The 27,754-nt window shown below is 38.7% G+C and overlaps 1 protein-coding gene across 1 annotated transcript in view; it reads right to left on the bottom strand.

The window, feature by feature from the left end:
* Window positions 1-15,564: 15,564 nt before the first annotated feature.
* LOC124595939 (dr1-associated corepressor homolog) overlaps window positions 15,565-27,754 on the bottom strand; it is a 28,688-nt gene continuing 16,498 nt past the window's right edge. The window contains exons 2-4 of the mRNA XM_047134862.1: window positions 17,505-17,790; window positions 16,860-17,137; window positions 15,565-16,205 (exon numbers count right to left, since the gene is read on the bottom strand). Coding sequence (XP_046990818.1) covers window positions 15,565-16,205; window positions 16,860-17,137; window positions 17,505-17,790 — 1,205 coding nt within the window. The remainder of the gene's footprint in view (window positions 16,206-16,859; window positions 17,138-17,504; window positions 17,791-27,754) is intronic.

Here is a 27,754-nt window from a genome sequence, read left to right as displayed (position 1 = left end):
TTGCAGGGGCTGCATCTCTCTTGCTCTATCATCCTCTGCTGTTTGGGAAGATGCAGGTCTTGTAAAATACATCGAAAAGAAGTAATTAAATTGATCGCTTGTTTTATCCCGATCGTGCAAGGAATACCGCCATGAAACACCCATCACACGTAATTGCAGTGTTAAAAATCTCTCGATCGCGAAGCATGCACCGTCCACTGGCCCACACAGAACGCAACCCACAAGGCTGCCTGGAGTCGGTCGGAGTATACCGGCCGGCCCCACCAAGCGATTTGTCCATCAGTGTCCAAGAGGTAGCTGCTTGGGCCCTCGCACTGACAGACTGTGTTTCACGCCAATCCCCGAAAAACCCACATCTCTCTGTAACGTGCCACTGCCAGGTCTGCACACGCCGTCGGTCGTGATTGGACCAAACCACAAACAAAGTCACGTTTACCCAGTAAACCTCTAAGGAATACCGGTGAACAACTGAGACGCCTTCCTTCCAGAGCAACTGCCTGACTGAGAATTGATCCAGAAATATTACTGAAGTTAATAAATAATTAATTCCCAGTCACTTGATCCTGAAGTAGGGGATATAATGCTGATGCGGTAGCTATTTCACACACCAGTTGATGATGTCACAAAGCTAGTAGCATGCTAACTCGAAATACACTTTATAAAAAGATCGTTGCAGACATTGACAGAGAGTTGTAGTTTGCTTTGCTGCTGACATTGGAACTAGCACAGGATATTTCATTCTGCCATGGGCTCTAACCTGCCCCAGCCTTTTTTATTTAAATATTGCTGAAGTTAATAAATAATTAATTCCCAGTCACTTGATCCTGATGTAGGAGATATAATGCTGATGCGGTAGCTATTTCACACGCGCTAGTTGACGATGTCACAAAGCTAGTAGCATGCTAACTCGAAATACACTTTATAAAAAGATCGTTGCATACAATGTCAGAGAGTTGTAGTTTGCTTTGCTGCTGACATAGGAACTAGCACAGGATATTTCGTTCTGCCATGTGCTCTAAGCTGCCCGAGCCTTCCTAGAGCACTTTACTTGTGATGCATTTCGCGAACTGCTTCAGGAGTTACTAAATCTGGTGCTGTCCTGAAGGCGACTCAATGAAAACTGGATATCAGTCCACTATTTACACGTCCAGGGGGAGCCGCGAGCAAATTCGTCATAAGCTGGAACCTGTCTCGGCCTCTTTGAACTGATGTACAAAGGATGGGCCAGACCTAGCCTGGAACAAAGTTGTTTGCTGAGATACTGTTTCCGGGCCTAACCTGCTCGCTTGTTGCTAAGGTTTCTACGGTCCTCTCCGGACTCACAAGAATATTGCGACTACAGTTAAATGTTACGAGTGCTCCTGTAGTCTGACACTGAACGATGCACTGGAAATGTCTCTTCTTGACGGTTGTGACTCTGGGACGAAACTCACGTTGAAATTTCCATATCCACAGCGCACATAATTTTCCACGTAAAATATCTCTCATACCCTAATGTCTATCGATGCGCTGTATGTATACCTTTGTCACGATAGGAGACACGGTCATTTTTCTGGAACTTCCAGAACATAAGCCACAGTAACTGAAAAAAATTATGATTTCCCACACTCACACCCGCTGTATGTCCCGATTCTCCTCAGTTCTGGGAAATTATTCGACGTTCAAATCTTCCAGTCAGCACTTCTAGTAGGTGTTGCGTCTTGCCAAGACTCTCTCCAACAAGTGCTGTAAAAGCGCAGGCATTCAGCGCTATGTGATAATCAACAGCGCATCCACGGGGTGAAAGACATTACCGATACCGGTTGGTGTACTGTGCTCTACGCCGGAGTAGATAGTGCTACAAGGAGAAAGCGAGGATACACTAACGAGTGCCGCTGAGTGGACGTTTTGTTACAGACATATTGCCCATCTTTTTGTTCACTATAGCAGATGCAGTTGAACCCTTGCACTGCTATGTTGTACAGCTGTTTACGAAGTGAATCTATTACCCCTCAGGTTCGGCTATACTCCTCACGGTTTTGAAATCAAAATTCACCACGTCAGATCTATTCTTCCCTTACGACTAGACACACGTAATTTTTTCGCCTGGTAACATGTCAGAAAAAAACCACGGCACCTTTACGATCAAGCAGTAGCGTAACATTTCTGTCTATCATTTATAGATGTATAACAAATTATAATACGTCTACACTTGCACCAGCTGGGCGTCGTTTCCGAACTACAAAAAAGCCTTGCGCCATCACATATTTGACAATGAACAAAGGATGTAATTACAATTTTTAAAAAGTCCTATAGTCTTTTGGTGTATCGATTTCACCACTTACACGAAAGCTTTCCGTATTTTTGATACTTGTAAATACAGCCAATACACAACGGCGCCTTATATATACTCAGATCGGAAAGTCGGAGTTTGTATCAATGCATTCCATGCATATCTACCGTAGATATACCTACCACCACCCAGATCATACAAATTTCCCCTGACTAAGATATCATTGCGAGTGCAATATAAACCAGAGCACGTCCATTCAGGGTTAATTTTCAGCAATGAAGTGTAGGGGCGGAGAAAACGCAGAACTGTTGTAGTCTAAGCACATTTTTAAGTTTCTGCATCTCCTTAACACTTTGGAGCAGGAGGTGGATCACCACTAGACGGATATGTTGCTGCAGCTGAAAAAATTGAGTTTGTTACGAAAAACCAAAAATTCATTTTTCGGTAAAACAATGGAGAATTTGAGGGAACGACGTGAAATTTTGATTAGAACCGAATGGGGTGGGTGTTATGGCGTAAGAAAATGCATTGCGAGGCCAAATTTTAAGCGACCCATCATATGCAATGATAACTTTCTTGCTGTGGAGTTAGCGAAGACTGCAGTAGAGTTTATGAAACGTATTTATGTGGGGATGTGCATGCTAGACCTATCCAAACTCCACATGTACTGTTTTCATTATGAGTTCGTGAAAAGTCATTTTGCAGATCCTCTGTTACTTTATATGGATGCAGATAGCGTCATTTAATGGGTGAAAAAATGAGATTCACGTGAAATAATGAAGTAACACGGTAATTAATTCTACATATCCTCATAGACGGCCAATAATCCTTCCGGTATTGTTCCAGAGAACAAGAAGGTTATCGGCCTTATGAAGGACGAGGCGAACGGATTGACGATTGTGGAGTTTATAGGTCTGCGATCAAAAATGCATGCCTATCGCACATTGGAAAGTGCTACCCAGAGGCGGGCTAAGGATGTGCGTCGTATGGCATCGAGAGCCCTATGTGTCGAAGACTATTTGCAGTCCCTGTACAGCAGCGTTTAGGGTGCTGCACTGCATCCGCCGCATATGGTACGGTGGACTAGAATTTGACCGAGAGGACACAAGGTGTATATATGCACACCGTTTGTGTGAAAGGAAAAAAGTTTAAAATAAGTTGAAAAGCATAAACAGAAAAAAGATGTTTGTATATTTATTTATTCATACGTTATGTACGCACCATGTGCATCTTGTAAATAGAATAGTTTTTAAGTTTTTCATCTGCCACTAGCCATCTAAGTCAGAGTAGTATATATATATATATATATATATATATATATATATATATATATATATATATATATATATATATATATATCACAGTCCATGAAAATTAGTATTATTGTAAAAACCTTCGCTATTGGGGCTGTGGAATATGATTTCGAAGTGTACACAGTCCATTAGAATTATTGTAAAAGCAATGGTACTGGGACTGTGGAATTTAGTTGTAGTAAAAGTATCTCCGCATTAGTTTTTAGCGAAGATTTATAAAAAATTGTTAACCTTCTCATCCAGTGCTACTTGAAAAAAATTGTAAAAAATATTCTTGACCAGTGTTACTGTTGTAGCGTGTAGCGTGTATCTCTGCAGTGGAGTGGCAGAGTCAAATTGTACGTCAAGAACTATATTGTAATCTCGAGAACTGAACTATAATCTCAAGAAGTGAATTGTATTTGTGTGAACTAAATACACGAAAAAATTCGTTACCAAACGTCTTTGTTGTTATTTATAAAAGAAAATCTATCCCATTTTGCATTATGTATGTGTACATAAAGGCTGTGCAGGTCACAAATGACATTAGTTTTTCTGAAGATGAATGCTATGAAGGCGGTGAAGTTTAAGATGGAAGATAATAAAATATATAGAATGGTTGCATGGAAATTTCTCAAAGTAATTTTACATATTTATAGGCAGACAGACTGTTTTCACACATTTTCTTCTTCCGAAGTCGATGAAGAGCAGGTACATCCGTAGAATTCCAGTCTTGAATAGCAACAAACATGAAAATTCGATTCATCCATGAGATTTACTCCTTCTCCTTCACGTAGATGATGGTCGAATAATCGAAGCGACGTCACCATGTCTTTATAAGGCATGCTGCGATCATCTCAGTGAATTCCATGGTACTCGTAGAAACGTGTTAACCACTTGGCAGTCTTCCGTATTTTAGCGCACATCACATCCTTGAACGACATCGGTTATGCAATGTTTGCTGAGAATGTCTCTATTATTCCGGCCTTTTCTGTGTATGCCATATCTTTAAATATGAATTGTCTACGATCATAATCATAGAAACCATGAAGTAAAGCAACAGGTCATGAAAAAGGTAGCGGCATGTCTCTTGGCTATGGAACAGACATTATTAATATTCATCACATCAGCTATACACCCAATACAATACGTCTTAATTGGTGGTGTTTCATCAGTGTGGTATCGTGCATTCGACTCGTAGTCCTTAAAGCAGGGCACATACTTTGAAATGAGTACATCCCTTTTAAATACGTCAGGTAGAAAATAAAATATGTACCACATAATAATGGCACAAGTTGTGTAGGGAACATGTAGTAATCAAAAGCGTTCACGTAGCGACGACTTTCAGTCAATTTCATATAAATATACGAGAGCACAATACACACATTTCATGATTTCATCTGCTCTAACATGCTGTAAGCATAAACATTCTCCTTTCGCAGCGAATCCGTCGTCCTCAAGGCTAATTGTCGTAACATAATGAGGAAGTAGAGCTCTGGAATATTTTTTCTAAGGTGTGACTGCAGCTCTGTTCTTGAACAAGCGGAGTTGTGCAGTTACTACCCCACTTCAGTAGCGATAACTAAATCATGACCATACTTTGCACAGTACACTCGCTACCACTCCTCAAATTACTTATCAGAATTACGACATTACCTTATTCACAGACATCTTGCATAACCTTGAGATTGAATAACTGAATGACGATGAATTCATAGTGATTATACAGTACATACAGGGGCAAACAGAAGTTACTGTACTCTTGGAGTAAAGCATCCTTTGCGTTCAAGCCTATAGGAGGTTGTTACCTAATATGCTATTCCTTTTTGAAAATTCGACTCCTGCACACACGTGTTATAGGAACAGGTCTGTATCATCATGTCGCCGTTTCTCGCACATGTAAAAAACGTAATCTTCGTATGATGCTATACCGACCTCTTTTGTTTTTTCGTATCAAACTCAGGTTTGCCAACTGCAACAACAGATCTGCCTCGCGGTGATTCTCCTCCTGCTCCAAAGTGTTAAGGAGATGCAGGAACTTAAAAATGTGCTTAGACTACAACAATTCTGCGTTTTCTACACCCATACACTTGATCTCTGAAAATCAACCCTGAATTGACGTGCTCTGGTTTATATTGCACTCGCAATGATATCTTCGTCAGGGGAAATTTGTATGGTCTGGGTGGTGGTAGGTAGATCTACGGTAGATATGCATGGAATGCGTTGATACAAACTCCGACTTTCCGATCTGAGTATATATATAAGACGCCGCTGTGTTTTGGCTGTATTTAAAAGTATCAAAAATACGGAAAGCTTTCGTGTAAGTGGTGAAATCGATACACCAAAAGACTCTGAGATCTTTTTAAATTGTAATTACATCCTTTATTCATCGACAAATATGTGATGGCGCGAGGCTTTTTTGCAGTTCGTAAAAGACACCCAGCTGGTGCAAGTGAAGACGTATCATAATTTTTTATACGGTTATAAAAGGTAGATAGTAATGTTACGCTGCTGCTTGAACGTAAAAGTGCTGTGACTTTTTTCTGACATATCACCAGGCGAAAAAATTACGTGTGTCTAGTCGTAAGGGAAGAATAGATTTGACGTGGTGAATTTTGGTTTCAACACCGTGAGGAGTATAGCCGAACCTAAGGGGTAATAGATTCATTTCGTAAACAGCTGCACGACATAGCAATGCAAAGGTTCAACTGCATCTGCTATAGTGAACAAAAAGGATGGGCAAAATGGCGGTAGCAAAACGTCCGCTCAGCGGCACTCGTCAAGTGTATCCTCGCTTTCTCCTTGCTGCACTATCGACTCCGGCGTAGATTACAGTACACCAACCGGTATCGGTAATGTCTTTCGCCCCGTGGGTGCGCTGTTGATTATCACAAAGTGCTGGATGCCCGCGCTTTTACAGCACTTGTTTGAGAGAGTCTTGGCAAGATGCAACACCTACTAGAAGTGCTGACTGGAAGGCTTAAACGTCGAATAATTTCCCAGAACTCAGGAGAATCGGGACATATAGCCGGTGTGAGTGTGGGAATATCATAATTTTTTTCAGTTACTGTGGCTTATGTTCTGGAAGTTCCAGAAAAATGACCGTGTCTCCTATCGTGACAAAGGTATACATACAGCGCATCGATAGACATTAGGGTATGAGAGATATTTTACGTGGAAAATTATGTGCGCTGTGGATATTGAAATTTCAACGTGAGATTCGTCCCAGAATCACAACCGTCAAAAAGAGAAATTTTCAGTGCATCATTCAGTGTCAGACTAGAGGAGCAATCGTAACATTTAATTGTAGTTACACTCATAAATATGTGTTTAGTTCCCAGTATTCTTGTGAGTCTGGAGAGGGCCGTAGAAAGCTTGGCAGCAAGCAAGCAGGTAAGGGCCGGAAACAGTATCTCAGCAAACGCTTTTGGTCCTCGCTGGGTCTGGCCCATCATTTTACACCAGTTCAAAGAGTCCGAGACAGCTTCCAGCTTATGACGAATTTGCTCGCAGCTCCCCCTGTAAGTGTGAATACTGGACTCATACCCAGTTTGCGTTGAGTCACCTTCGGGACTGCGTGTGTCGCTTGCATACTCTGTGGAAATTTGAATAGATTCAATATGTCAAGTGTTTACGCTGGAAGTATTGATAGCGTTCGATCGCCAACTACTCAGGTCCTCCTGGGATGGGGACCCTCCAGAGCTGGCGGGACTCTGGCTGGCATGAGCTTCCACGGCTGTGGTCCTCAGCCGCGTTGACGACCGGTCTCTGAGCGCTGGCACTGTACTGCAAACCAGTGCGTGTGGGCGTTCGAAAAGTGAGTACTTGGGATGCAAGATGTTTTGAATGATCTCAGTTATCCAACCGTGAATGGATCATGTTTATTAATTCATCGCGGCAGTATTTGTTGTTGTTGTTGCTATCCTGTCACGTGATAGGCCCTTTCTTGAGCTGAGAGAACCAGTCAACTTTGGAATTCTACAATGCTTTAAAAAAGCAGACCTGTGGTGGTCGGGGACTCTATAACTGTGGCAGTATAAACTCACATCGAAATTTGAAATTCCGACTATCTTTCATACATCACCGCATCCAATTATGACATCAAACAGTAATCTGTTTAATTTATTTAATGAAATTTCTTATCGAAAACGCAACATTGTTGTTTACGCAAGCAATCGTTTTATGAAGGCAAACTACTGCGCAGCGCCGATGTTTTTTTTTATTTCGAGTAGTTTTAAACTGTGTGAAGCTAATTGTTTCAATGCTGTATTAACGATTTTATTAATACTTCCCATGACACGTCGTCTGAAGCACCATTTGTGACATCTTCAAGATGTGATATTCTGCACCAGGTTTAATAACTCCTGAAGCAATTCGTGAAATGCAGCACAAGAAAAGTGCACCAGGAAGGCTGGGGCAGCTTAGAGCCCATGGTGGAATGAAATATTCCATGTTAATTCCAATGTCATGTGCAAAGCAAACTACAGCTCTGAAACTTCCTGGCAGATTAAAACTGTGTGCCGCTCGCTTTGTATGCAACTATCCCTTTATAAGGTGTATTCTGAGTCAGCCTGCTACTAGCTTTGTGACATCGTCAATAGGTGTGTGTGTGAAATAGCTACGTCTGCCTTATATCCCTTACATCACCATCATATGACCAGAAATTATTTATTTATTAATTTCAGAAATATTTCTGGATCGATTCTCAGTCAGACATTTGCCCTGGAAGGAAGGCGTCTTTCACGTGCACCGGTATTCCACAGGGGTTTACCAGATAAATGCTGCTTTGTTTCCGGTTCGATCTAACCATGACCGACGGCACTTGCTGACTCGGCAGTGGTACATTACACGAGTAGAAACAGAGAGAGAGCATGTGTTTCAACAGGAATTTCTCAGATGGTTTTGTTCGGGGATTAGCGTGACATCCGATCTGTCAGTCACAGGGCTCGAGCGACCACCTCTTGGACAGTGTCACGTGGTGTGGCTGCTGACGGACAAGTCGCTTGGCAGGGGCTGCCAGTACACTCCGACTCGACTCTGGGCAGCCTGCTTGGGTGGCATTCTGTGTGGATCAGTGGATGGTGCATGCTTTGCAATCGAAAGATTTTTAAAATGGTTCAAATGGCTCTGAGCACTATGGGACTTAACTTCTAAGTTCATCAGTCCCATAGAACTTAGAACTACTTAAACCTAACTAACCTAAGGATATCACACACATCCATGCCTGAGGCAGGATTCAAACCTGCCACCGTAGCGGTTGCGCGGTTCCAGACTGTAGCACCTAGAACCGCTCGGCGACCCGGGGCGGCGAAAGATTTTTAACACTGTAATTATGTGTGATGGGTGTTTCATGATGGTATTCCCTTTATCATGATAATAAAAGCAATCGATTTAATTACTTCTTTTCGATACATTTTATAAGCCCTGCCATCTCCCCAAACAGCAGAGAATGATGAGCAAGGAGATCCAACCCTGCAAACTGAATTTTTTTATAAATAAACAATACACCCTCTGCTAAGTAACTGAATTTCTTGTCTTGAGATCCTTCTTCTCCAGCACAAAGCCGCCATTTTTCATGTAGGGGAGGGGTAGAATGGAGGGTAGGATTGGTGGGTTTACCAGAGGGGAGGGGTTAATTATTTGATCAATTTAATTAAGTAGTCAATCAAATTGATAGAGAGAGAGGGGCTATTCGAATAACTTAAGCCTGAAAGTGTACCTGTATTAGTGAGTGGAAGGGCTGGAGGTTTCCTGAGTGGTTGGAAGGAAGAGGATGGGGAGGGGGAGGTGGTGGGGGAGGGGATGGGGTGGGAGGACAATAGGTTAAGGACTTGTCAATCAAAAGAGAACAATAGGTTTGCCCATGAGTGCATACTTGCCCCTGATGTAGGCAACAAATCGTGCTCGTGTCAGCTTTGTCTTCCTACAGGGATTTTGTGTTGGGTGAGAGATTCGCATGAATGTGTAAACTAAGTAAAGAGCCAGTGCCGTAAAGTACTCTTTGTAAAATCAAACTCAGCTTCCTTCCGGATCTGGCGACTTACTCCTTCAGTTGTTTCTCTATTCCAGGGATGCTTATTACTATGTCATCCATAAGGGAGTCCGTTCGATGGTGAAACGACGCTATTTTTGTAATATTCTCCAGCGTGAACGATTTTTTAAACGCGAAATTTATAACTTCGACTTTCGATTTGCTATCATCAACTGCCACCCCAGACTGATAAACGAGTGACTGGACGGAAGCCTTATTCAATTATCGACTTCACGTAGGACGAGAATTTTCTGGAGTTCTCGGCCAGATCCTCTGCTCAGGTATGTCGGTGGTTATTGTTGTGTGCTTTGCACATAGAACTTTTCACAGAACCAGGAATATCTACTAAATTTTTCCTGTCATCAGTTGTGCGTTCTTTTTCGAATGGAGAGTGCAACAGCCTTTGTTTCTTCAGCATTTTCCGAATTTCTTTGTTAAATCATGGCTAGTCTTTTCCGTCCTTAATCCACTTACTAGGCTCATAGTTCTCAGATCCTGGTTAGGCGACCCTCTAAAAATGAAATATAACCCTTGCATTCCTTATTTGTTTATCTCACTGTGACGATGTTCCATTGCAAAGCAGGTGTCGACCATTTTTATTGAAATATTAAATATGAGAGTATTTTGATCTGTAGTTACAGCCTACGATTTACAAGCAACGCACTGAGCTCGTCACAGGTATGCTACATGGCAGGTTTGAGAGACATAAGTGAGACAGGAGAGCAGGTTTGCTTCACGTCGACCCTGATCTACAACACATAACGCCAACTTAACTATTGACATGCATGTGAATTTCAGTCATCTTGTTGAGGAAATGACTAAGGTAACCGTCAAATAGATAACTTAGTCGCAATCGCGTAATCCTCCCACAATACCTAAACTTCGGCAAGACATGACAGTCTGTAAGAAATTTGTAAAAGACAGGAATAAATGCTAAAAATAAACACTACATAGACTACACTGAATAAATGGATGGAATGGTGAGACACTCGACTCTCCTTCGGAAGGATGACGGTTTAAAACCCCATTTGGCCATCCAGATTTAGCGTTTTTGTGGTTTTCCTAAATCTCTTAAGACAATTATCAGGATAGCCAGAATGAGATTTTCACTCTGCAGCGGAGTGTGCGCTGATATGAAACTTCCTGGAAGATTAAAACTGTGTGCTGGGCCGAGACTCGAACTCGGGACTTTTGCCTTTCGCGGGAAAGTGCTCTACCAACTGAGCTACCGAAGTACGACTCACGCCCCGTCCTCACAGCTAATTACCAGGATACTTCTTTTGGACAGTGAGCGGCCGAGTTCCTTCGCAGTCCTTACCCAGTTCGAGTTCGAGCTCCGTCTCGGACGACCTGGTCGTCGACGGGACGTGAAACCCGCACTTTCCTTCCTTCTTACTTGTATAGCTCATGCTGTTACTTAAAATATCTTCTGCGTCACACAGATAGCAAGAAAACAGGACGAATGCTAATATTCTACCGATATGCAAACGCAAATTTCTTTCTAGGCTGCTTAGCGAGGTACGGTACGGCAATGCTTAAACTACTGGACTCTCATTTAGTTGGAGCGGCGCTAATATCCTCTTTCTACTGCTCCAGTTAGAGTTTCCCACCGTTTCCCTTACTCACAGAACGTCTAAGGCTAAGGCCAAGATGGTTCCTCTGGTAAATTCAATATTTCCACATCCACTCCTGCAAACTGTGTCTTGTGCCGATACTCCTGGAGAGTCGAGAGCTCGCAATGCATCTACCTATTGTTTTTTGGGTCAGCCCAAAAAAGTACGTATGAAGTGACCACATATTGTGGCGTTCGCTGTGTTATTCAGTGGTTTGGTATTTAACTAATTTCTAAATGGAAATGATAATCTTATTTTATTACAATAAGTAATTACTAAATAATTTTTCTCCCGGCTAAAGATTCGATCAAGTTGCTAAAGAACTCCAAGTTAACGTCGTGTTAAAGTGTTGTCTGTAAGTTGTGTAAGTGTCACTAAACCACAGTTCATACAACAGATTCTATACAACTATTGATTAAGATGGATGCAGTTATCTACAGCAAAATGATCATTAAAACCACCGAATATCAGCCGCGCACAACACTGACGTATGTTACCTGAAACAATATTCTTCGCAACTCGTGCGTAATTAATTTCGGCTCGATACATCAGCTAGAAAAGTTTGTTATAACGTTCGTGCTATGTGCACTGTTTTTTTAAGAACCAATCTGATTCGAATTATTTTCATTAAAATGAGTTCGGGACGACCGGTACACATCTATTTTTACACATTTGTATCACCTTCGGCATTTATTCTGCAGAGTTGCGTAATTTAAATTTGAATTTGCCGCTGAGATAATCGTTAAGATGGCGGCAGACAATTGATAGAGACTTTCTATTGTTAGAGCAAATAAGTAAATATTTAAAATGGTTATTAAACGCTATAAAATCTACTTTCGTATTGTGCACTATTTAGACTTCATCAAGCAAACATTTGATTTGTTTCTAAGGAAAACACAAACACGCGATACAAATCGCTATCATCAATGGCTGCGCTCGTTGCAGCGGAAAGAAATAATTAACACAGATAATGCTTACTGAGAGAGGAATTAGAGTTACAAATAATTAATCACTCATATTTACAATAATAATGAACTCTATTTTCAAGTAATAATTAACAAATAATTACAATTTCTTAACAGACCTCAGTTTGATATGCGTCCGCAACTTACAAAAGCCAACCAACAAAAGGTAAAAACAAAGGAAGACAAACGCAGATCATAAAAGCACTTTACAATTATCATTGTCTTTGTATGATACACATCGATGTGTCCAGTTATATCATAGAATATTATATAAATAATTAAGATTTATAAGTTTTCACTGTTCTTTCATACGTCGAATAGATAATGTTTATAACTGTTAGAGGCATAATTTCCTCTCGTAGCCAAAAATTTATCACGTGGATGTTACAATGCCCCTTGGGCTGAGAAAAAAAATAGTTTATCTATTGTATATTTTTTATCAGTCCACGTAATCCACGTAGATTTGCTACTCTCAAGATGCAAATGTTTAGTTTCAATGTTGTTTTAGACATGACAAAATTATAGTTGAAACGAGTAGTTTAAATGACTTCAGTGTCTGTATTATCTCGGAAATTGCTGCGGATACTTCCCGGATTAACCGCCCCCCCCCCCCCATTTGGGTTCACTGGACTCGGAAAACCGGGAACAAAACCGTCCAATGGGCTTCAAGAAAATATAGACACCTACTTTTAACAGTCAGGCTTGACATGAATGTAATAAAATATGCTGGAAAATGCAAATTTATGACTCTGTTGTAAGCATCTGAGATAATGAATGTTTTCTCATGGTGGGGTATCATAAAATTTCCAAAGTCGCTCATTTATCGAATGTCATAACAATTTGCTGCTGACGTCGTAAGACCGTCCCCGTGTCGAGCCGCTGGACCGCAGACAGGTAGTGGCTGCTGCTGGACCGCCCCCGGCCGTGTCGGTTGGGCGTCGGCTGCCGCCGGCTGCATCGTGGTTTGGATCTGCTGCTGGCTAGAAGTCGCGCTGCAGCAGGTCTTGTTTCTCCTTTCCCACGTCCCTCAGTTTAAGACGGGTACATGAAATGTCAAAATATAAGCATCAGTGACAAGATAATTACTATTCTCATCCTTGTGGAAAAGTTTATTAGTGTCCATTTCACTTGCATTCACACGGATGGAATTAGACTGTATTTGGAGTATGTTCTGTATTTTGACACTGTTCAACACAATGTAGTGATTCACATGTAAGTTTATCACAATATGCACATTTTGAACACTGCACCGTTAATCATACAAGTGTCCGTAGTGTGCTTCGTTTACTTAAGCGGAATGTAAATATTTTCGCGACGCGCTGCGTAGCCAACGTTGCATTATTGTTTTGCCGCGCGGCTGGCTGTACAGTCTGTCACATTAAATTTGGCACGCGGAGACGCTTCATATCAAACTACTAAAGGTCATCAGTTCAAGTTAATTATTAATACAGTCAACAGTACTCAACGTTCATAGCGTTGCTGCTAACTTTGACACTCCAAGAGCATTCATAAGGTTACGGGATCACAGTTTTTATCACTGTTCATAATTATTCACAATGTAAATCACAGTTCTTCACGCGTCCACTAGTTCCTGCGAAACACGTTTCACTATTCTGATTGCTGTCAGTAGTTTTCCACAGTACTTAACAGACAATCTATATGCAAATGACACTTTTCAAGTAATGAGGTCTGGTACACTTGCACATAAATTCATATTACCATGACTGAATAACAAAATTTAAAATTTTACACTGTCACATGAACATGAGACAATATAAAACTTTCAGAATCTGCTACATTATCTTGACCATGAGATCATTACTGAACTGTCCAGATAACAGTACATTTCCATTTTTATTACAGATACATATATTTATATATTTCTATTTTTTACTTTTTTTATTGGGATTGTTATTTGCCATGTTTTTGAGACAGATGTCCATGTTCGGTTTATCTAACCGGAATGTTGCTCATAAGAGCATTTTAAATGACTGTAATGAAACCGTGTATGTAAATCAGTACACATTCAGATTTCGCTTCACTAGTAGTGAAAGCAGTTTATTTTATTTTTTATTTATTTTTTTTCTCAGTCACACAGCTCACACACCACCAACACTCGCTACATGTGTGGGACTACATGACTCAATCTTATTAAAATATTATTGTTATATCCATTCTTACACACGAACAAATATATTACTTAAGCATTTTAATCATTTCTATCCTACGTATAGAAAGGCAAAATTCCTCACATTTAATACAAGAACACTCAAGTGTTTATCAAGTTATTTATCCCTTTTAGAGTAAAAATACATTTATTATGGGGATTCTCTACTCCTTGCTCAAATAATTCAAGAACATTACACTGTAATACTCGACGTAAAAGCTTATAAACTAATACATACATAATATTATCACATTATTACTGCTAATTATTTTACCATAAACATAATATTTACAGTTATGGGATAGTGCACTTGCACTTCTGATTGGTCCTTTGCATATTCACTTGGTTTTTCGTAGTCTAGGGGACCGAGTAAGATGCTCTGCAATGGGTCTTGTGCGGATATACTTTCATATTATACTGGTAATCTTTTATGATTCCGGGGCGTTCAATGAATACTTCGAGGTATCCGGATAATAATTCTATTAATTGTCTAGTCTCTGAAGCATTAATGCAAGTTGCCTCCCGTACTTTCTCTTCTATTGTTGTGACGATGTCACTGATGTTACTGGGTGCATCGATATTTCGATTTTTGTGACACATCTGTGGATGCTTATGATCCAACACTAACAACTTCTGTTTGCTGACAGAAAGATTCATTTTTCTCATCAGCGGAAGGTTCGCACCAAACTCCCGATTCAGCATTAATGTTATGGGTCGCTGTTGGTACTTAGGTGCACATGTCCCTCGGGCGAGATCAATTACAGCTTCCCTTTCCCGAAGGAACTCAAGACCCAGAAACACCAGTACTGACAAATTATCCATTAGTAGGAACGTCCATAATAAGCGATCATTTCCCAAGGAAACTTCCACCTGTGTCTGGTATTTTATACTCTGTGCCTTTATTCCCAATGCCCCTATAACCTTACAATTTGCAATCGGCAATCTCCTTATCTCCGATACCTTCTTGAAAAAACTGCGTGTTCATAACTGATACATTCGCACCTGTGTCAAGCAGAATAGTAGTTGCCACACCATTTACAGCTCCGGTGACACTTGCTTGGATATTTTCCCTTTGTGGCTTATCAGAGACAGCAGGTTCCTGATATAGCTCATCTTCGATCCTGTTGCCATCCTGATACCGTATCATGTTTATTTTTTGTTCCGTCGACCTATTGCCTTCATTGTTGGCCTCGGTCACTTGGCGAAGGCCTACAGGGACCGAAATTAGTTTGTTGGCTTCTGAGTGTTTTGTTTTGTTTCCGAAGGTACCTCCACTATTCTAACATTTTGTGAGTTTTCAGTCGGAGGAGGCCTGCTTGGATTCCACCACGGCGGATATTGATTGCTTGGTATAGGTATAGCCTGTACATAATTTATTGGCTGACCTGAATTGATAGAATTTTGCTGCGGCTGCCAATGACTTGGCCCTGGCTGTCGCCAATATTCACTGTCACCCCGAATATTTTTAGGCTTGTCTTTATATGGACTGTCTGACCTGTTGTCATTTCGTCTCTTTCGGTTGCTATTGTTATTGTTTGGGTTTTCATTGTGGTATGGCCTCTGATTACCATTCGGTTGCTGGTGTTCTTCGGCCTTTTGATAATTACTGTTATTATTATTAGGATAACCAAAATTTTGGTTGTAGGGATTCCTACTACTATTATTATTATTGTATTTTCCGTTACTATAAGCTTTACTTTTATTTTTCTTTGGACTACCTTCGCCCCTATTTCCTTTATTTCCATTCCATGAATTTTTTCTGTTAGGACTATTATTATTGCTGATCACGTCAGAATTTTTTCTGGCGTCTTCTTGCACTAGATCCAGAGAATCAATTACAGACAGAACTTCTTTCAGATCGGTGTCTGTAACATTAAATAATTTTTCTCTAATATGTATGGGTAATCTAGATTTTAACACTCGCAATAAGTCTCTGGTGGTTACTGGCTCATCTCAGTACCGGGTCACGTTAATATATTTTTCAAAGTACTTTCTTAAGGAACCTGACTTCGGATTGCACATTTCTGCATTGTAAACAATTTTATGGAGTCGCTCTTGAGTAGACGCTGACCAGAATTGATCAAGGAACGCCTTCTCAAAGTCGTGGAAAGTCTTGCAAGTTTCTGCTGCATTTAATGCCCAGAGCGACGCATCACCAGAAATATGTAAAACCATAAACTGTATTTTCTGTTCTTCCGACCATGATTTTGGAAGAACACTTTTGAAGTTTCGAATGAAAACTACTGGATGTATGTTTTTCTTGCTTTCTTCGTTAAATATTTGAAACTGTCTATGCTTAATCAGGCTTTCTTCATGCATCAAAGTAGTTTAGTGCATGGAATTGCTATCATTCGCAGGTGGTTTGGTTACTTTATTACAAGTACATTCTATTCCACTATTATTGTTCCTTGGTGTCACATATTGCTCTGGTAATATCGGTTGATTACCAAAATTTGGTCTTCCTTATGGTGCATTAATATTCGCCATCAGATTATCTGCGATCTTTTGCCTGTCAGTACCAGTGTTGTTATTACTGCATACTGTCAGATTTTCAAAGTTTTGATTTTCAGAGCTCACCACCCTGGCTACTTCTGTTCGGACTTGCTTTCGGATTTCCGAGGGAATGTCCTCCTGCATTATTTCCATAGCGGTAGCCAAGGCTTTGAATTGGTTCTCTAGTCTATCTACTTCAACTGGAATGTTTGTTAACGATTCAATAGTGGTTTTTACTGCATCGACCTCCTGCTTAAAATGGGTAGTAATAGCATTATCACGATCGACCAACACTTGATTTATCCTACGGACAATTTCTTTATCTCTTTCCAGAAAAATATTGTTTAACTTTTGTTCGGACTTGCTTTCGGATTTCCGAGGGAATGTCCTCCTGCATTATTTCCATAGCGGTAGCCAAGGCTTTGAATTGGTTCTCTAGTCTATCTATTTCAGTTTGAAGACTATTGACCTGAACTGGAATGTTTGTTAACGGTTCAATAGTGGTTTTTACAGCATCGATCTCCTGCTTAAAATGGGTAGTAATAGCATTATCACGATCGACCAACACTTGATTTATCCTACGGACAATTTCTTTATCTCTTTCCAGAAAAATATTGTTTATATTCTCCATAAATTTCTTCTCCTTTTCTTGGTCCCTGAGCTCCTGTTACTGTTTTCCTATAAGCTTTTCCTGTCTACGTTTTTCCTTTTCCTGCTGACGCTGTCTTTCACGCTCCTGCTCTTTAAGCTCGTGTTGTTTTTCACGCTCCTGCTCTTTAATAGTAAACTTTTCAAATAATGCTGTTAGCATATCCTGTATGGACATAGCTTGAGCATTGCTAACTTCTGCCCCTTGCCCAGAAAAAATATTGTCATTAATTCCTAACTGGTTGAATGTAGGAGTGTCAGTTTGTTTTGGCAACTCCTCGCTTTTACTATCACTCGGGACACCAGTTTCTAAATTATCATTCATAATTAAATTTTCTAATAATTCGACAGAAATATGGGTAGATTGTTCTACCTGAGACTCTGATGTCATCTCTGCATCAGTATGCTCATTCAGTTTATTTTTCTTTTGTGTAACCATTCTATCACCAATATAGCACAACAAATATATAAATCACTGACAAGCACCAGTTGACACAAAATGATCTTATAACTAATACATATACACAAATAACACTCAAAAATATTATTCTCGCAGCCAGAATATTCAATTATTACTGCTTATGGCTGCAAGTACTGATTTTAAATAAAATTGCACACGCAGCAAATGTTGTTAGTGTGCTACTATGTAATTACAGAACATGAACATCTGTTCCTACCTGAATTGATTGACAGTTGTGGACTGCACTGCTTATGTGAAGTTACTCGTATGTCTAGCACCAGTGCAGATACAGATTCATACAGCAGTTCGGTAGGAAGATGTCAATGTTCATGAAACAAATAAGTAAACAACGATTAATAGTTTGTTTTGGTACTCCGTACCTCTAATAGATCACAATTTCAATTATTAAAATGAATAAATGTGCATTGGTGGCCCCACGTTGGGCGCCAGTGTGGCATTCGCTGTGTTATTCAGTGGTTTGGTATTTAACTAATTTGTAAATGGAAATGATAATCTTATTTTATTACAATAAGTAATTACTAAATAATTTTTCTCCCGGCTAAAGATTTGATCAAGTTGCTAAAGAACTCCAAGTTAACGTCGTGTAAAAGTGTTGTCTGTAAGTTGTGTAAGTGTCACTAAATCACAGTTCATACAACAGATTCTATACAACTATTGGTTAAGATGGAAGAAGTTATCTTCAGCAAAATGATCATTAACACTACCAAATATCAACCGTGCACAACACTGACGTATGTTACCTGAAACAATATTCTTCACAACTCGTGCGTAATTAATTTCGGCTCGATACATCAGCTACAAAAGTTTGTTACAACGTTCGTGCAATGGGCACTGTTTTTTAAGAACCAATCTGATTCGAATTATTTTCATTAAAATGAGTTCAGGACCACCGGTGCACATTTATTTTTACACATTTGTATCACCTTCGGCATTTATTCTGCAGAGTTGCGTAATTTAAATTTGAATTTGCCGCTGAGATAATCGTTAAGATGGCGGCAGACAATTGATAGAGACTTTCTATTGTTAGAGCAAATAAGTAAATATTTAAAATGGTTATTAAACGCTATAAAATCTACTTTCGTATTGTGCACTATTTAGACTTCATCAAGCAAACATTTGATTTGTTTCTAAGGAAAACACAAACACGCGATACAAATCGCTATCATCATTGGCTGCGCTCGTTGCAGCGGAAAGAAATAATTAACACAGATAATGCTTACTGAGAAAGGAATTAGAGTTACAAATAATTAATCACTCATATTTATAATAATAATGAACTCTATTTTCAAGTAATAATTAACAAATAATTACAATTTCTTAACAGACCTCAGTTTGATATGCGTCCGCAACTTACAAAAGCCAACCAACAAAAGGTAAAAACAAAGGAAGACAAATGCAGATCATAAAAGCACTTTACAATTATCATTGTCTTTGTATGATACACATCGATGTGTCCAATTATATCATAGAATATTATATAAATAATTAATATTTATAAGTTTTCACTGTTCTTTCGTATGTCAAATAGATAATGTTTATAACTGAAAGAGGCATAATTTCCTCTCGTAGCCAAAAATTTATCACGTGGATGTTACAATATACCGTACAGGACTTCGTTGTAATTAGGTCTGTTTAGTATCAACTGTTACATAAAAACAGTGACTAACGGGTCATTTATTTTTGCACTTTCAGGGCACGGCATAACGAATGTTAAAAGGGTGAAATTGTATACAGAAAGAAACAGTGCTTGGCTGTTTAGTGAGCCTTAGTAAAGGCCTGGTGGTCCGTAATATTTTCGTAAGTTACACGAAGTGTCAACAATACAGTGGAGCATTGTGCACAAACTGTATCATACAAGAGGCGGCCAAAACTAAGAAAACGCAAAAAACACAACACAATGCCGTGCCTAATACTGTATAGGTAAACAAGAGTGTAACCTCCCCACAAAATAAATTCTCTAGTGTAACCTCCCCACAAAATAAAATAAATAGTATGAATAAGATTCTAATTTAGTGTAACCTCAAAACAGAAAATTCATTGACATTTAACCTCCCCACAAATTCATTCAGATGTAATCTAAGCTCAAAAACAGAAAATTTCCTAAACCTCTCAACAGTATAGAATATAATTATTTCGTTCACATTCAGTGTAACGTCCTAACAAAAAAAAAAAAAAAAATTCAGTAACCTGGTAATAATATAATGTAACTAACCTCTCAAATAAATTGTCGCTCATTTATAATTTTTCAATAATTGACTGTGAATTTAACCTTGTAAATTTTGGACGTCAGCAGTGCTGCGTCATGGCCTTGAAAGATCATTCTGTATAAAAAAAGAAAAATTCTTACCTCAATGAAGTCGCCGGATAACGCATATATATCTGCTCTTAAAATAATGTTTTCTGGCACAGCCCTGTACATTGCTGGCCGATAGATTTGTCATTTATGAAAGGAAGCAACTGATTTTTCTTTTGCAACAATCGGGATGATCATGGATGGGAGAAATTAGTAAATTCTTTAAATTGAAATGAATGGTTGTTAAAAATTACTTTATATGAGAAAGATTATTATTACAAGATTATTAAAACATTTGCATGGGACTTGAGATGACATTACTACATATGCGTGAGGCTGCTTTTTACCTTATACAATAATACTCAGGCTCCGACATCGCTGCACCACGACTGGCCCAGCCAACACGATACACTAGACCAGACCAGAGCAGACTAGCAACAATTTACTGCTACAGCTACACAGTTCGTGCTGCAGTCAACACTGCTCTCTGGTCAGAGATTCTCTTATACCTTGTATATCGTAGGCAGCGCATGAGCAATACATCGAAATTACATTTGCTCGGACCTCTTACATAACCCTCCACTGGGGGGGCAAAAATTTGGCAGCAATGGTGAGTCAATTGGACTTGCCATGAGCAACAAATTTTTCTATAATCTACTTAATTAACTAAGTTTACAGTCACAGAGTATATACATATACATAAGTGCAGAACATGAAATGAAATAGAGTGCACATGCACTGAGTACAGAACGTATCAAGAAATGACAAAATGTATACACAATGAGTACAAAACATATTAACAAATGACATAAAGTGCACATGCACTGTATATATTTTTTACCATTTTACAAGAACTAGGATACGAAAGGGAAGGATTGCATCATGGTTGTAGCACAGTAGGTTGCACGTAGCTGCACTGAAAGTCCATATCTTTCTACAGAAGCACAACACCAAGTGAGACAATCTGAAGTTCTCTTCCCTGAAGTATTAATCAGTGTAGCCAAGACACTGAAATGTTGTATTAATATTCAATGTTATCATTTTGGTAGTACATTAGGTACACCAAACAGTAGGACCATAATTACATCTCCATTGTTCAAGGTGGTGGACAGCATGATGTGTCAACACCACACTCTTGCAGAATCTATACTGTTTCACCAACGTAGAATTAGTGCAAAATCCAAATATAGTGCTCCATGATCATGAGGATGGACAGGACAAACGGATATTGCAGTAATTTCTGGTAATTAGGTCAGAAGGTGAATGACATTAAGTCTTACGCTAGTCGTCATTGAGAATTACACTAGTCTATCAACCGATTTGAGTAATTGTTGGCACTCATTGCCTAGTTACTAAACATTTCTGTACTATGTATGGAGTATTACAGAACATTATTCATAAGTCATCTGATTACACTAAATATTGTCACTCATTGGCCAGTTACAAACCATTTTTATGCATTGTTCAGTAGTCATCATTCAAAACAAGAGTTAATTAATGGCATAGCATTTACATAATTCATCTAATTATAGTAATCGTTGGCACTCATTGGCCAGTTACAAACCATTTTTATGCATTGCTCAGAAGTCATAATTCAAAACAAGAGTTAATTAATGGCATAGCATTTACATAATTCATCTAATTATAGTAATCATTGGCACTCATTGGCCAGTTACAAACCATTTTATGCATTATTCAGAAGCCATCATTCAAGTGACATAACATAAATATTATTTACAGAAATTATTGGCATAGCATTTATGCATTATTACAAAACATCTTTCAGTACTACTCAGAATTCTTCAAGTGACATAGGACATATTTAAAATGTAACACACTGTAACTATTACTCAAGGTCTGTGGTCCAATAATACATAGATATAATGGATTCAATACATCTGAGAAATTTGCATTATATTTAGAACTAGAAATATCTCTTAAACTAGTAGCATTATTTGGTTGTATAGTGGTAATAGCTGGGACTGGTAAAACTTTTTGCTTTTTTTTGTGCTAGCAATGCATTGCTTTGGGATCGATAATTAATTGCTGGTGCATGAAAATATTTGCTTTTGACTTATTGCTGCAAATAACGATTAATAACGTCATTCGTCATGAGTCAGCTGTAGCAAGGTTATGAAACAAGAAGAGTATATGTGATCACATTCATGAATGACACACACAAATGGGTAAAAAATGCAAGTACTTGAACAGGTTTAATGACTAACTGCTTATAGCACATTAATTTCATGAATAGCTTCTCCTGGAAAAAATACAAAATGGATTATTGAGCTGAAAGAAGAAACGCATATAATGCTGAAAAGTAGTGAACTTCGAATTAACAGGTAATGAAACGAGTACTCAAAATGTATGTACTCTAGCTGTCCTTTCCAAAACATTCAGTCATTATACCATATGACATAAGACATACTGTCAAAACGAACTGCAACAAATACTTAAATAACTACATAGCATTTCTTAACTAACAGTAAATATATAAACTTCATCATTATTCTCATCTGCAAAGAAAAACTTGATTATTCATATTACCATAACTTCATTACTATCATCACCTGCAAAGAAAAACCTCATTATTCATATTAGCATATTCTTCATATAACTATTCATCATCATTCATTATCATCTGCAAAAAATACACTTCATTATTGATTATTCATATTACCATTTACTTCATACAACCACTCATGGTATAGAGTTTCTTATTTCTAGCATATTTCATCACTAAAACTAAGATGTGTAGTTCTGTCTGACAGCCTGCATCAATTGCCTCGTATTCTGAAACAAAAATAATTAGTTAAGACTGCTATCATACGATGTGTACAGTATATTCTTGTTAATGCTGATCCATTTACTCTTCATGACATGGTATTTCATTTTCTTTCATTCATTCCGAAGGTGAAATTTCCATTTCATAGTAATCCACTGTGGTTTGTTTAAGTTATTTCTTTTACACATTATTGCTTTCTGAAAATGATGAATAAGGATTAATATCTTGCATTTAAATCATATACTCATTAAATAAAAACTTGTTTCTAGTGATATAATTAAGCATACAGCATAGCATGATAGAAAACGTATTAGGTCAAAAACATGGATAGTTTTCAAGTGCAAAAAATGTACACACAGTATCATAGTGTAGTGGCAAAGAAAATGTAAAATAGTCAAGATGTGAGATATCATAAGGAAAAATGTCAAAGTCAACTGGTGTTTGTTATATCTTAATGATTTCGTAGTGCATACAAACAAAACAGGAAAACAATCATACATACACGAAAAATGGAAAATGTGCACGGTCTGATATATAACGACAAGAAAAGCGACCTCCTAACCTTACCTTGCTGGGTACTTGCCAAGAAAAAATATGATAATCATCAGCAAGTGTTCATATAAATTATGATAATCATCAGCAAGTGTTCATATAAATATAATTGTGTAAGTGGTCATATAAAAATCAGGAAATCGCATTACAGTGTGATAAATCATAAAGTATCTTCATTCAATAAAGGGTTTAATATTGGAGACATGGTGATTACCTTTGCATTTTCTGGTTCTCAAAGTTTCAACGTGTATTACATTGGGGTGAGGAATGCTGCGAATTCGATATGGACCTGCATATAGAAGCTCAAATTTACTACATCTACTCTTTCCTCTGTTGGATAAATAATGTGTGTGTACTAATATCTTCTGTCCAATGTGAAAGTCACGGCGTGTACAAACCTGTTTTTGCTGTCTTCTCCGGCGCTCTGCGGCACGTTTGATGTTGTTCAGCGCAATGTCAATTATTTCATGGTGTCGTAGTCGACGAGATGTAGGAAAGGATACTAGTTCTTTAATTTTGTTAGGTGGTTCAACATTTTTCAGTATAACAGTCGGAGATAGCATAGTAGATTCATTTGGTATCGAGTTAATTACATCCTGGAATGACAGTATGTGTGTACCCCAATCAATATGTTTTTTATGGCAGTATATTTACATAGTTTACCAATTTCTTTCATTAGACGTTCACAAGGGTTCGAACAAGCGTGATACCTAGATATATAGATCGGAGAAATGTTTCTTGTTCGTAACAGACGTGTCCATAACGCAGATCGAAAATGTGGTCCATTGTCGGAAATTACTTTCAATACGTGTCCTACATGAAATAGAAAATGTTTTACAAATGCTTTCGAAACAGTTTTAGCAGTAGCTTTGCGTAACGGAGTGAAGGTTACAAATTTCGAAGTGAGTTCAACAGCGACAAAGATGTAACAAAAACCTCTATTAGTTCTGGGAATCGGACCAAAAATGTCTACAGCGGCCATGTGTCTCAATTTAACGGGTACAATGGGATGTAACGGAGGAATATGTGAAGTCGTGTCTGACTTAGCTTTCTGGCAGATTTTACATGACGCTAAAACTCGTCGTATACGTTTCTCCATGTTGGCAAAATAACAGTTCTGTCTCAGTATAAGAAAACATTTTCTGGCTCCATAATGTGCGTAACGTAAATGAGTATACCAAATTAATTTGTTAACAAGCTCGTCAGGAATACATAATAACCAATTGTTGCTGTCAGGGTGAGAGCGGCGAAACAGAATGTTACTGCGTACAGTGTAATGGTTTCTGATGGTAACATTGTTCCTATCTTGCCAAAGGCGTTTAATTTCTTTCCGTACGTTGTCTTTACTCTGCTCCTGTGCTATGTCTCGTAATGATGTCGAAATAAAATTTTCGAATGCAACTTGTTGAATATACATGATTCTAAAATTTGCTTGGCAGAAGTTGGTTGCGATGTCTTGCTGATTGTTGCTGAGAGAACGGGATAGTGCGTCTGCTACAATATTTTGTGTACCGGGAATGTGATCAATTGTAAAATTAAATTCCTGTAAATAAAGTTTCCATCTGCTTAATCTGTTGTGTGTAAATTTTGCTGAAAGTAGAAACTGGATAGCTCTATGATCTGTGTAAACGGTCGTATGTCTTCCATAAAGAAAATACCGAAGTCTCGTAAATGCCCATACAACACATAATGTTTCAAGTTCTGTAACAGAATAAATGCGTTCAGCACGTGACAGAATGCGACTCGCAAAGGCGATGTTTTTAATTACTGTATTACCGTCTTCTTCAATTTCCTGAAAAATGTGTACGCCTAAAGCTGTGTTAGAACTGTCGGTGGCAATGGAAAACTTTCTAGTAAGATCTGGGTGTGATAAAAGAGGTGCGTTCAACAAAGCATGTTTCAGATTAGCAAATTCAGACTGCGCTTGGCTATCCCAGGACCAAATAGTGTTTTTACCTGTCAATTGACATAATCTAGGGGTGTCTAAAGCAGAGTAATGAATAAATTTACGAAAAAAGTTAATTAGTCCCAAAAAGCTGCGTAGTTGTTTCTTCGTCGTAGGAACAGCAATGTCACGTAAAGCTTGAAGTTTTTCCCGGTCAGGCGCAATGCCTTCTACTGAAATCACATGTCCAAGAAATTTTATAGAAGTTTTGCCAAAGTGTGATTTGCTAAGATTAACTGTGAGTCCTTGTGCACGAAAAGTTTGTGACAGTTGTTCAAGAATCAGATTGTGTTCAGACCAGTTAGCTTATGCAATAAGAATGTCGTCTACATACGTTGTGATTCTGTCTTTTAGTTCTGTCGGAAGTATAGTATTCAAACCGCGAATAAATGCTGCTGAAGAAATTGTTAAACCGAACGGTAATTTGCAAAATTGATAACAGTCACCAAAACAGAGAAAAGCTGTGTACTTTCTGCAGTTCGGATGAAGCAGAATTTGCCAAAATCCCGATTTCAAATCTAACGTGGAATAAATAGCAGTACCATGAAATTTCTGTAGAAGTTCTTCTAGTGTTTGAGGGCGATCTGTTTCATTAATAATAATGTCATTGATGTGACGCGAATCAAGTACGAGGCGAAGTGAACCATCCTTTTTCTTAACAATATGGAGCGGGTTTATGTATGGAATAACTGCCGGTTCAATAATTCCTTGCTCAAGCATAGTTCTCTGTGAATGTATGGAATAGGATAATGTTTCGCTTTAAATGTATCGTGCTGTTTAAGTTGAAATTCATACATAAAACCGGACATAGTACCAGGGATGTTGTCAAAAACTGGAGCTTGCTGTAAAAGAATTTTGCGTAGCTCTGAACGTTCGTCGTCTGTATTTGCACTGCTCTGTTTAACTTTATCAGAAGGTAGGAGACGAGGTACTGGCAGAAGTAAAGCTGTGAGTACCGGGCGTGAGTCGTGCTTCGGTAGCTCAGTGGTAGAGCACTTGCCCGCGAAAGGCAAAGGTCCCGAGTTCGAGTCTCGGTCGGGCACACAGTTTTAATCTGCCAGGAAGTTTCTTATCAGAAATCATTTGCATAACGTCATAGTCGGCTTCGTCTGGAGTATTATAGTTGTGTATGTACGTATCTGTGAACAATGTGGAATGACAGTTACGTGATGATAACCGCGTCGTGTTGTACCAAAAAACTCGCACCTAAAATAACGTCTGTTGTCAATAAGGGAACAATCCAAAAATTTGAGTGAAACGTATGACCTGCAATACAAAATGATAAGTGTGTCTGTAACTTTACATCTACTCCTTTACCAGAAACTGCTCCTTTTACTTTAGTTTTGCCTAATGGTAACATAGGATAAATATTCTCTTTGTTGCATTCGTTGAAAGTTTCTTGATTTATAACTGACATAGGTGATTCAGAATCGATTACTGCTGAAAGTTTGGATGATCCAATCTTTACTTCAATGACTGGGTGGGAAATGGTTTTTTGAATAACTGGTTTTTCCTGCAAAAGAGTGTCTAGGATGTCGTCAAAAGTAATAACATTTTCGTGAACAAGATTCTCTGTGTCAAAAGTATTGCTTACGTTGCTGGAAGATGCAACCAGTAGTGTATCTAGTCAAATTCTTTCTGACGTGCTGTTATTCGCGCGAGGATGCTGTGGCATTTCGACTATTTGTACTGTTCTGTTATTTCTTCCTGACGTATTACGTTCGGTATGATACCGACTGTCTGGTTCATTCATGATAATTTGTTGTTGCGGATGATTCTGCTGCTGGTAAGACCGACTGTCATTAAACGTACGCTGAAAATTGTGCTCATTACTTTTATGTCTGTCATGATAGTCATTTCTATACGGCGCGTTGCGATACGAATTGAAATGATGTGTCTTCTGTACGTAGTGATTCCCTTGTTGCTGTGTGTTACTATTTGGTGGAGCCGAGGCTACACGTGTATGCGGCGAAACATTAAAGCTTGGTTGACCTTGCACATTACATTGTTGGTTAGGTATGCTAACCGGCTGGTTTTGTTGCTGTTGTTGGGAAAAACCTCTATTGTTACCAAAGTGTGGTTCCTGTTGCTGATAATTTTGACGATACTGATAATTAAAATTTTCTCTGTTATTAAAGTTCTGGTGATTGTCGTTCCTGGAGCGTCTATTACCTTTGCTATTGAAATAGCGTGGCTGATCGTAATTACTGTATGTTG

Source organism: Schistocerca americana, chromosome 1 (genome assembly GCF_021461395.2).
Source record: "Schistocerca americana isolate TAMUIC-IGC-003095 chromosome 1, iqSchAmer2.1, whole genome shotgun sequence".
Lineage (NCBI taxonomy): Eukaryota > Metazoa > Arthropoda > Insecta > Orthoptera > Acrididae > Schistocerca > Schistocerca americana.
Note: the sequence above shows the minus strand (reverse complement) of the source record. Positions and strands in the feature narration are given on the sequence as shown.